The 10,951-nt window shown below is 48.3% G+C and overlaps 2 protein-coding genes and 1 non-coding gene across 3 annotated transcripts in view; 1 reads left to right on the top strand and 2 right to left on the bottom strand.

Moving 5' to 3' along the window:
* Ube2l3 (ubiquitin conjugating enzyme E2 L3) overlaps positions 1–4,272 on the top strand; it is a 48,825-nt gene extending 44,553 nt beyond the window's left edge. The window contains exon 4 of the mRNA XM_021184547.2: positions 1,987–4,272. Within this exon, the coding sequence (XP_021040206.1) occupies positions 1,987–2,141 (155 nt within the window). The 3' untranslated portion in view covers positions 2,142–4,272. The remainder of the gene's footprint in view (positions 1–1,986) is intronic.
* A 560-nt stretch (positions 4,273–4,832) lies between these two features.
* Positions 4,833–4,939, bottom strand: LOC115029673. Its single transcript, XR_003835223.1, has one exon. It is a non-coding gene; the product is annotated as a U6 spliceosomal RNA (small nuclear RNA).
* A 2,394-nt stretch (positions 4,940–7,333) lies between these two features.
* Positions 7,334–9,410, bottom strand: Ydjc (YdjC chitooligosaccharide deacetylase homolog). The gene is made up of 5 exons (XM_029470201.1): positions 9,219–9,410; positions 8,973–9,132; positions 8,668–8,767; positions 8,391–8,568; positions 7,334–8,209 (listed from the first exon to the last, which is right to left on the bottom strand). Exons 1-5 carry the CDS (start codon positions 9,380–9,382, stop codon positions 7,879–7,881), a joined length of 933 nt encoding a protein of 310 aa, XP_029326061.1. The 5' UTR covers positions 9,383–9,410; the 3' UTR covers positions 7,334–7,878.
* Between the last annotated feature and the right edge of the window lie 1,541 nt (positions 9,411–10,951).

Raw genomic sequence — 10,951 nt, 5'->3', positions numbered from 1 at the left:
AGGCAGGCAGATTTCTGAGTTCGAGGCCAGCCTGGTCTACAGAGTGAGTTCCAGGACAGCCAGGTGATACAGAGAAACCCTGTGGGGGGGGGGGGATGATGAAGTATGAATATATGGTAGAAGATATACACACTCGAAAAATAGGATGCTATATGAAATAATTACTCTCATAAAAACAAGATATGTGATTCTGTAGATGGATTGTGGATATGTAGCCCAAGTTGGCCTTGAACTATGGACCCTTGTCTTTTTTTCTTTCCTTCTCTTTTTTTTTTGGGGGGGGGGTTTCAAGACAGGGTTTCTCTGTGTAGCCCTGGCTATCGTGGAACTCACTCTGTAGACCAAGCTGGCCTTGAACTCAGAAATCCGCCTGCCTCTGCCTCCCGAGTGCTAGGATTAAAGGCATGCGCCACCACGCCCGGCTTTGTCTTATGTTTTTAAGTGATATAATTTCAATGGTGATGCTAGCACATCTACTTACAGCTTATGAATTTGGGAATCTGTGTACCTTGTAACTTCTCAGTCAGTACAGCACTTTCTGTGGTAAGTCCTGTTCCTATAGTTCGTCTGAGCTTGGGTCATTGTTGACAGGTGCAGCTTCATAATATGCTTCCCCTCCCCCACCCCACCCAGTGATTAGAAGTGTCCTGAGTAGAGTGTATCATACAAGAGTAGGAACCTACTACCACTAACTGCCTACAGAAGTGACCCTATGTATAGACAAGTATAAAAGTGACTAGGCCTACTCTCTGCAGAGCACTGGAGAATGGGACTGACTGGAGCCAGGAGGTCCAGATGTTCTGTACTGTCTAGAAGATGGTCTGTGCTACCCTTGTTTTCATTTTGAATGAGTGAATGTATTAAGTATATAGCAAGCCGGAGTAAAGAGTAAATAGTGCTGGGAGTGCTGGCACACACACCTTTAGTCCCAGACCTCGGGGCAGAGGCAGGGGAACTCTGCGATTTCAAGAGTAGCCAGGCTTACTTAGTAAGTTCCAGGTCAGCCATGCTACATAGTGAGAGCCTTTCAGAAGATGAGGAATGAGGGCTCCAGGTAGTGTGGCACCCACATGAGTGAGGCAGGGCTTCTTTAAAGGTGGCCAGTTGGAGTCTACCGAGAGAAGCCCAGGCAGAGCAGTTTCTTCAGGTGAGAATTCCATATACAAACAAATTGCACATGGAAAGAACTTCAGCACAACAGAAACTTAACAAATCAGCTGCAGTTCCTGGTTAGGCTTTCTCTCGATGACTGAGCTTCCAGCTTTCCACCTCTTTCCCACTGCAGGCATCTCTGTATGGTGAGATAAAGTAGAAACGTATTGTTGGGAATGACTCACCTTCTGTCTTCAAGGCACAGCTGTGTTTTCTCTTAGGCTTTCTTGTTGTTCTCTACTTGCTGTCGCTGCATTGGGGGCATAGTGTTCGTCCTCAGATAAGGGGCCTTGGAAGGTACCTGATGTCATCATGCTTGGTTCTGAAATTGGAGGGACAGGCAGCCCCTCTTCCAAAGCCAGCTTCTCAGTGAGTCAAAACAGCACATGACAGTTCACCAGTAAAATGTGCATCCCACCAAGGTGAGGCTGCGATCAGTCAGCCGTTAACTAAGCTGTAATCTGTCTCTCCTGATTACAGAAGTTGAATTCTGGTGGTCAGAATTTTGAATACACAGAAGGCCACTTTGTCTTTAAAGCACATTTGTGGGCATGAGACATAGTTCACTTGGTACTGAGCCAGCCAGAGTGTGCTGTGTATGGAGTCACCCTGACTTCGTAGAAACAAATATAGTGGCATTGGGCTGTAACCTAAAACTCAGGAGGGTCAGGAATTCAAGAAATTGTGATTTCTAACTACAAATCTGAAAAAGGGAGCAAGCTGGGTTTGAGTCAGTGTAGGGAGAGGTTTCAGTTTCTCTCCTGAGATTAGTAGCATCTTGCCTGTGCTGTTTGAGTCCATTTTAACCCCAATGCCTTATCTTTCTCTTCGCAGTAATCCAGTCCCTCATAGCACTGGTGAATGACCCCCAGCCTGAGCACCCACTCCGGGCTGACCTAGCTGAAGAATACTCTAAGGACCGTAAAAAATTCTGTAAGAATGCTGAAGAGTTTACAAAGAAATATGGGGAAAAGCGACCTGTGGACTAAAATCTGCCATGAGTGATTTCAGCAAGTTTGAGCAGAGACCCCGAGCAGTGCATTCAGACACCCCGCAAAGCAGGACTCTGTGGAAATTGACACGTGCCACCAACTGGCGTCCGCTTGTGGCAGTTACTAACTTTCTACAGTTTTCTTAATCAAAAGTGGTCTAGGTAACCTGTAAAGAAGGATTAAAAAATTCAGATGTTCTAGTTCTGCTTGCTTTGTTTTAAAAATCACTGCTTTAGTCTACTTCAAAAGAATGGCATTTCTTTTCTTGCCCAAATCTACTCAAAGTTGCAGTTAGCCCAGAAGGTTTAAAGAAAAAGGTTGTGGTTTCTTCCCCCTTCCCCTCTCCCCACTTTTCGATTCCCATTTCCACAGACCAAGGCCCCAGCTCCCCACAGAGGTGGCCGCAGCACTGACAAAGTTTCCTGTGCCAACACTGCCTGTGGGTAATGACTAGCTCAAGTACCCCATTCCAGCTTAGTGATGTCTTTAAAAAATTATAAAACAGTATCAATACCCTGTCCCAAAGGAACATCCATGCAAAACAAAGAGAAGCCGTCTTTACGTAAAATTTTAGCAAAGGGTTTCCACAGTAATAATAGACCCAACAGACAGACCCCCATGGTCCCTATCTGTAGTCCGACTGTGCTGGCTGGGTCTTTTTAGGGAACCCTGTTATACCAGGTTTGTGGTGACCTTTGAGGGAGGGTCTGCCAGCAGAGAATACAGTGCACTTGTGTGATGAATTTCTCTCAAAAGGCTGACAGTCAGCAGCCCTTCCTGAAGCTGTGGTAGAAGACCTGGTCATCACAGACAAAAAAAAAAAAAGCCAGAATATTCTTTTGAAATTTCAAGCTTCTCTACCACCAAGCTCTGATAGGATGTGCCAAGGAGAGCTCCCACTCCTGAGCACAGCAGGCCACCACTGCCACCCTCCTCACGGCTTACCCTCGGCGGGGTCAGCCACGATGGCTCTGCCTCTCTCAGAGCAGCTGCTGGGACAGCCCAGAACAGGGTGGCTTTTCCCCTCCCTCTGGACTCCAAGCTTTTCCAGTCCAGCTCCACTTGAAGCTCACTCAATAATATCCTTTCAGTGTGTTTTATATTGTTTTGATTGCCTTTTTTTTGTAGAAATAAAATTTGAGCTTAGAATTTATCATCAAATGAACTCTGTCAAGATTTGAATGTTAAATGTCTTTTCAAGGGAAGTGGGACAGACTGTCCTTGACGCAGTAGTGACACCCTGAGGAAGCTGATGGCCTGACTGCCTGTGTTCACCAACTCACTTCTGCTACTAGGGGTCTAATCCTGTGGAGAAGACTGCCTCAAGAAACCTTGCTTTCTGCTTTAACCTTATTTCTATAACTTCCTGGCTATACCTAGGCTTGCAGACTTGGGAGACAGCTCTGGGTTTTGCCTATAAAAGAAGTAAGACATGTCCTCTCAGGCAGTGTAACACTATTTAGTTTTCCAAGTGTTTGGCTCCTATGGTGCATAAATGAACTATGCTTTAGTTCAAGTTATGCATGGGGCAGGTTTCTGGAGACTTCCATATGTCCAGGATGGTCAGAGCCCTGGGCCTGTGATTCTACATCTGTCTCTTCATTGGCAGAAAAGTGACAATGGATTTTATTTCACTCATATTCAGATTTGTAATAAAATGCCAAACTCTGTCAGAATTGTCCAAGCAAACCACCATTTTGTTCATGTTGCTTTTCTGAATCTAGAGATAGTCCAGCTGTCTCATTGCTTAGCTCTACCTGCCTGTTACCCGTCACTGCTCTCTGCTCACTATGGGAGGGTACTCTTATGCCAGCAGCCCCTCTCAGGGACTCTCAGCCCCATTGTTGACAACCATGGCCTACCCTGCCTTGGAGTCAGTGGTGTCCCTCTGGGCTTGCATGCCTTGTCCTGTCCAGCCCTGCCCCGAGCAGGCTCTGAGCAAGGTGGCAGGGAGACCTGTGGAGCAGCCAGCCACCCACCCCTGACCCAAGTTGGCTCAGGAATTCACATCCCCCTGGTTCCTTGAAGTGCCCGGGTCTCGTCCTGCTCTTTCCACAATGGCAGAGAATAGGCTTTCTAAGATGCTGTGACCCCATTCTGTCCTTAATAAAAATGTTCTCAGACATTAGATTGGGTGTATGGGTTTCTTTGGGGATGGGCATTGCTGAGGGTGGGGGCGGCTATTTGGAGACTAGAGAGTAGTGACTGGGCCTCTAATCTTTCCTCCACTTCTCAGCCTCCAAAACAGGTGTGCAAGTGGTTCTGTCTGCCAGGTAGAAGTAGATAGGGGAATCAACACTGGGAAAATCTCAAGAGACCCCATGGCTATCAAGGAGACTGGCACGTGTCACTTCCATCCTTGTAGCTCCAAGAAAGTATGAACTTAATTTAGCAAAGTTGATTAGCACAAGTCAAGAAGAGAGGTTTGATCAAGGTCTCAGAACGCAACATTATGTATCTTAGGCCTTTTCCTTGAATCCTAGTCCTATCTGGAGACTCACTGAGGTTCCCAGAGAGCTACCGCTAAGGCACTGTAGCAGTAACATCAGTTGGGCACAGGCCTGCGACGTGGGCACCAGATGGGATTGAGGTACCTTCTTAGTTGTCTCTGCTGATCTTTTTTTTTTTTTTAATATTTTTTATTAGGTATTTTCCTCATTTACATTTCCAATGCTATCCCAAAAGTCCAAAAATATGGAACACTTCACGAATTTACGTGTCATCCTTGCGCAGGGGCCATGCTAATCTTCTCTGTATCGTTCCAATTTTAGTACATGTGCTGCCAAAGTGAGCACGTCTCTGCCGATCTTGTAGGAATACTTCCTAGAATGTCATGTTACCTTTGCCTCCAGACATTCCTGGGGCACTGCTGGTTTTGTCCCAATCATACTCCTTCCTTAGCCCACTTCACTCTCCCTCCCCAGCATGTTTCCCTTTAAGGGAGTGTGTAGTTCATAATTCCCATATCCCCTTTATCCTTACCTTTTACTCCCAAGGCTCCTGTGGCCAAAGGCCCATGGTTCCCCCACTGCTGAATAAGCAGTTTGTAAGGCACTCAACTTTTATTTGGTGTGTCCCCACACATGCTGTGCAGTCTAGTTGAGGGAGAAGTCAAGTTTGGCTTTTCCTGCCCTGCTCATGTCCAGTGTGAGCAAACAGTACTACCCCTTTACTCTCAGTACTACAGAGAGTAAGGCTGAGGAAGAGATAGACTGCAACAGGGTGCCCAGCCCAGGCTATGCCTGGTGAATGGCATTTCCTGGATGACCACACAGTTCAGTTCTTAAGACAGCAATCCTGGGAAAACAGACAGTACAGACCACATACCCAGTGCTATGCCCAAGGTGCAGGGAAGGAAGCCTCCAGGGGACCTTCCTTTTCCTCCAGTGTGGCCTAGATCACACTGATTTTCCATCGGTAAGCTGGGCAGTATCCCAGCAGAACAGAACTCAGCAAAGCCTTCTGAGTACTCCACTGTAGAGTCACACTCCAAGGGCTGTCTCTAGAAACATGGGGAAGTGAATAGAAAACTTGGTCACAGACATTGCAGTGTTGAACCAGCCCAGGCCAAGGTCCAGGAAGGTTATAATAGACTGGAGCCTACCAAGGGAATGAAGGCAAGGGAGGAGGAGGAGGCATTCCTTCTGAAAGCCACAAAAGTCTTACCAGGCCAAATGAGAGCTTCCTTTCCTCCCAGCCCCCAGCTGCAGGATGGATGTAAGTCATGTCAAATTCAAAGCCCCACTCTACAACTCCCACTTCTAAGTCTGTAGTGGGGGGCCTGGGACATGTAAGGGCTGGAGGTGTTGTTTAGTTGATAGGAAGCCTTGGGCTTAATTCTAAAACCATGTTACCTGGGACTGACAGACAGTGCACACTTGCAATCCCAGCATTTGAGAAGTGGAGGCAGGAAGACCTGAAGTTCAGTGTCATCATTGGCAATATGAGTATCAAAGACAGCCCAGCTGTCTTGCCTAGCATGCATGTGTGAAACTATAGACTCAGTCCCCACTACCAAAAGGAGGACCACGTATTCCATCAGCCTTTCCATCCTCAGAAACAGTGTGAGGCTATGCTCTTCCCTTCTACTCCCTACTGCCCACAGAGCATCCAGACATCATCAGACATCACTAGAATCCTAGTTTCTCATCTCAGCAGACTACTTTCCTGGGGAAATGTAACACTCCGTTTTCCATCTGTCCCCTGAAATGACTTACATATAACATTACTTTCCCAAAAAAGACAACGAAAACTACTTCTATAGTATGTATATAAAGTCTGTGTGGGGTTGTGGCAGCCAGATGAGGACAACTTTTAGAAGTTGATTATTACCTTCCACCAGAATACCAGGGATCAAACTCAAGTATTTTTACCAACTGAGCCCATCTTGCTGCCCCTCCCCACAGATAACCTCTTTTTAAATCAAAATTATGGTTATCATGTGCCTCCCCAGAGCACCCTAATGAATCTTCTGTTCCCCTCCCTTAAGAAAGAGAAGGGCCGGGCATGGTGGCGCACGCCTTTAATCCCAGCACGCAGGAGGCAGAAGCAAGCAGATTTCTGAGTTCGAGGCCAGCCTGGTCTACAGAGTGACTTCCAAGGACAGCCAGGGCTATATAGAGAAACCCTGTCTTGAAAGAAAGAAAGAAAGAAAAAAGAATGGGGGTGGAGAGATGGCTCAGCGATTAAAAAGCACAGACTGCTCTTCCAGAGCAGAGTTCAATTCCCAGCAACCACATGGTGCTCAAAACCATCTATAATGGGATCGGATGTCTGCTTCTGGTGCATCTAAAGATAGATACAGTGTACTCATCATATAAATAAAGACATTTAAAAATTCATTTATTTGTTATCTGTAAGTACACTCTAGCTGTCTTTAGACACTCCAGAAGAGGGTGTCAGATCTTCATATGGATGTTTGTGAGCTGTGGTTGCTGGGGTTTGAACTCAGGACCTTCAGAAGAACAGTCAGTGCTCTTAACTGCTGAGCCATCTCACCAGCCCCGGAATACATTTTTGTTTGTTTGTTTGTTTGTTTAAGAAAAGAATGTAGGCATGGCTAGGGCACAGTGGTGTGTGCTTGCAGTCTCAACTAGTCGGTGGTGGTGGACAATCCCTTGAGCCTGACTCGAAGGCTAGTCTGAGCAATGTGGTAAGATACCATCTCAAAAAGAAAACATGTGCCATGGTATGCATATTACTCCCCCAACACAAACAAGTGTATGTAATATTTTTCTAAAAAAGGATTTAAAACATGTAAGCATGTGCAGAATTGGAATGTGAAGATGTTTTTGTGTGTCTTGGTCTGAGCCTCTAAGGAGTTCTCTGTGCCCACTCTTATTTCTCTGAAGGATACCTGGACACTTTATAAACCAGCCAAATCTGAAAGACATAATTTTATTAACATACCAGCCTCTTCCCATTGCTCTTAAACAAGTGGTTGTAACTACAACACGAACTGGCACCAAATAATCGCTCAGCTGGCCTTACGTCCAGATGTCACAGACTGGGCCTCCCTGCAGCCAGGCAAGGCTGCCCAAGGTCAGCCTTCTACTCAGCCTAGAGGACCTGGGAACGGGATTTAGTGGCTTTTCACTCTAGGAAGTCAGACCCTGCTCCAAGGCCTGACTGAACTGGAACTTTAGCCTTGGCCTTCCTCCTTAGTTATAGGCAGTTTGTAGCTGGCCTTCGGTGTCTGAGTGAGGACGGCTCCAGGAAAGGTTCCAGAGTTGCCTCACAAGGGGACCCCTTCCCCGGGCCTTTTGGAATCCAGGTCATCTATGGCGCAGAGCTGCACACCATTTTGGGCCAGCCAAGCCCGCAAAGTGGGTGCTGTGAGAACGTGCAGCTCATGTAGCCTCTCCCAAGAACAAGAGAACGCATCTGGGCCCTCACCGCAGCCCCCTGCTGGAGGCACACTGGGGTATCCGGGATGTGCCATCAGCTCGGCAGTCAGGGCGTGGCCAGCAGGGATATCTTCCAGGGCCCGCGCCAGTGACCCCAAGACTCGGTGAGCAGACATATGCCGGCCACAAGTGCTCAGGCCCACAAAGGCATCGGTCCACCTGTGAGTGCCAGGATATCAGAGGTGTTGCCTCAAGGACCGGTCGGGATAGGCAGAGGGTGGAGCAGGACAGTAGGTCAACTCCTAACTTTTTTTTTTTTTTTGGTTGAGAAAAACCAACCAAAACTGGGACCTTTGGGGACGCGGCAGGGTTGGATGTAGTTGGGGAGGCTGATGCTCACCGCAGGCCGTGGCGAGAGAAGGGGCCAATTGCGGCCCGGGCATCGCGCTCCACCGTGCAGGCGAAGGCGCGCGCTGGCGCTTCGAGCCACGCGCAGCTGCCCACGCCACGTTCTGCCGGCAGCCGTGTGAAGCGGACCCCGTACGCCTGCAGCGCCTCGGCGAACACCTGACACACGCCTGCTTGGAGGGGTGGGCGCAGAGGGGAGTCTCCATCGACCTCCCATCAACCCTGGAAAGAAGCCCGCCCCCCGCCCTGGGAGGTATCAAGCCGCGTACCTGGGAGCACATGCACGTGCTGGTGACCGTCCACGTGCGTGGGGGACCTGCCCAGCAACTCCCGGAAGCGGCTGAGTTGAGCTTCTAGTTCCTCACGGACCTGAAGGGAGGGGCACAGATACTATGAGCTTCGGGAAGCAGCCACAAAACTAGGAGCTCCGTCTGGCGCCACGATGCGACTGCTCCAGCCTTTGAACTAGAGAGTATACCCAGCATCCGCTTTTGACCCAACGACTTCCATGATACCCTCTGGGCTGAGATTTGAAGATCAAGATGAATATTCCCCTGTAGCCACGCCTCCGCACCTGGGGCAAAGCAACGTCTCCAGCCGCTAAGGCCTCCCGAAATCCCATCTTGCCGAGAAAGAAGCCTTCCGGGCTGAGGAGCGACGAGGCGTTGTGGCGGGCCGGGCCCACCGGACGGCCCTCAGACAGGTTGGCATGAAGACCCGTGGGAATGCTGTGCCTACGGGCAGAGCGCGAGAGCGATCACTGACTGCCACCAAGTGGGAGCCCCTAAACCAGCCGGGTCCTGTAGGGGACCGCCCTCACCTGCGGGCCAGCTCGGCCGCACTCTCTGCGGCTGTGCCGTTAACCAGCAGTGACACGCTGGTCACAGTTCCTGCCAGGAAGGCCTCTACGATGCCCTCATCGCGCCGGGGGCAATAACCAAAGTCATCAGCGGTGACAACCAGCCGCACGCGGGGAAAAGCCATGGCTGCCAAACCCTGGCTGGAGAGCAGAGGGAATAGGTTGGAGCATCCAGACCCCGCCCTCGAACGCTGCCGAGGCCCCACCCCGACGCACACGCCTAAATGCGGCTGCACGCCGCCATTGTTCTCGCCACCTAGAGGTCTCTGAATGTCCTACTAAAGCTCTGCAAATTTTATGTTTTTGTTCGTGTGTGTGTGTTTATGTTTATGTATATATACATATATATACACATATGTATGTATATACGTGTATACACATGTGTGTGTATAGTGTGTGTGTGTGCATGCATGCGCGCCTGGTTTTGATCCACAATGTGAACGCATACTGGTTCCTTTGCAAGAACCTTAAGCTTTCTTAACCACTGAGTTCTCTCTCTAGCTCATTTTTTTTTTTATTTTTGAACTGTACTTTTTTTAATGGCGAAAAGGAGAAATATACTCAAGAGAAATTCCTCTTGCTCTTCTCAGTGTTTATCATTACTAAGTTTCTGGGCAGTATATTGTCCTTCCATTATTTTCTCTGAGAAAAAAAACCAGCCACCTACCTTTCTCCATCACTCAAAGATGATGCCAAGTTATTTCATTCTTGTAATGCTGCTCTTCTTTGTTTCAAACAGTCTGTTCCTCACTGATTCTCCCAAGGGGAGGCTTTTTCTTAGCAAAAGCTCTAAACAAGAAAACTGGCAGATTTACTCAAGAAAGCACTGGTTCACTTTCACCTTGAGCTTAAGGCAATGCTCACTTTTGGACTTTGTCCAGTAAGCTTTCTTATCCTTGACTTACCTATAATCACCATGGTGACATGGTAATGTGGCTGGCTTGATACTGTTTTGAAACTGTCTTATATATACCAGGCTGACCTCACTATTCATTCAGCTGAGGCTAGCCTTGAACTTCTGATCCTAGAGCTTCCACCTGTCCAGTGCTGGGAACTACAGGTACGTGCTACCACGCCTGTTTTTTGTGGCACAGGAAATTAAACCAAAGACTTCATGCATGTTAGGCAAGCATTCTGCCAACTGAGAAGCATTCTTAGTTTGTCTTGGGCTTTCATTATAGGATGTCTGTTTCTTGATTCAAGCCCATGATATTGGTAATTTACTACTGTTTTACAGCTAAGAAACTTGAAGGTTCATGAGAGAGATGGGGCAGGAACTCTTCCCTACACGTTGAAGCCTGACCTGCTCTGAGCTCATCAATCCTGATACCTGCGTGACAGGCAGAAGGGAGAGAACTTGATTGTAACAGTACCTGATGACGTTTCATGAGGCTTGGAGGCCTCGAAGAACCCTTCAGCCAAGTTCTTGGCATAAACACTGCTGTGTCTGATCATAGTGACTGTTGAACCATCGGGTGTCATTCGGCCACTGGGGCCCTCTGAGAAACTGCTTTTGGAAAGGCCAGAGGCCCTGAGGCCATGGAACGCTGAGAACCACAGATTGGGAGGAGAGAACTCTTAAGCACCTACTGTATCAGGAAGGGGGTTATTAGGGATTAGGGCGAACTGCTTTGATTCTTGCCCTAAAGAAGTGAAGCTGTAGCCGGGCGTGGTGGCACACGCCTTTAATCCCA

This window comes from Mus caroli, chromosome 16 (assembly GCF_900094665.2).
Source record: "Mus caroli chromosome 16, CAROLI_EIJ_v1.1, whole genome shotgun sequence".
Lineage (NCBI taxonomy): Eukaryota > Metazoa > Chordata > Mammalia > Rodentia > Muridae > Mus > Mus caroli.
This window is presented reverse-complemented; position numbering and strand designations above follow the sequence as displayed.

Coding starts and splice junctions, on each gene's coding strand:
- Ydjc (XM_029470201.1), bottom strand. CDS start 9,382: ATGGCTTTTCCCCGCGTGCGGCTGGTTGTCACCGCTGATGACTTTGGT. Junction 9,133..9,218: donor GCGGCCGAGCTGGCCCGCAG/GTGAGGGCGGTC, acceptor CTCTGCCCGTAG/GCACAGCATTCCCACGGGTC. Junction 8,768..8,972: donor GAGACGTTGCTTTGCCCCAG/GTGCGGAGGCGT, acceptor CCCTCCCTTCAG/GTCCGTGAGGAACTAGAAGC.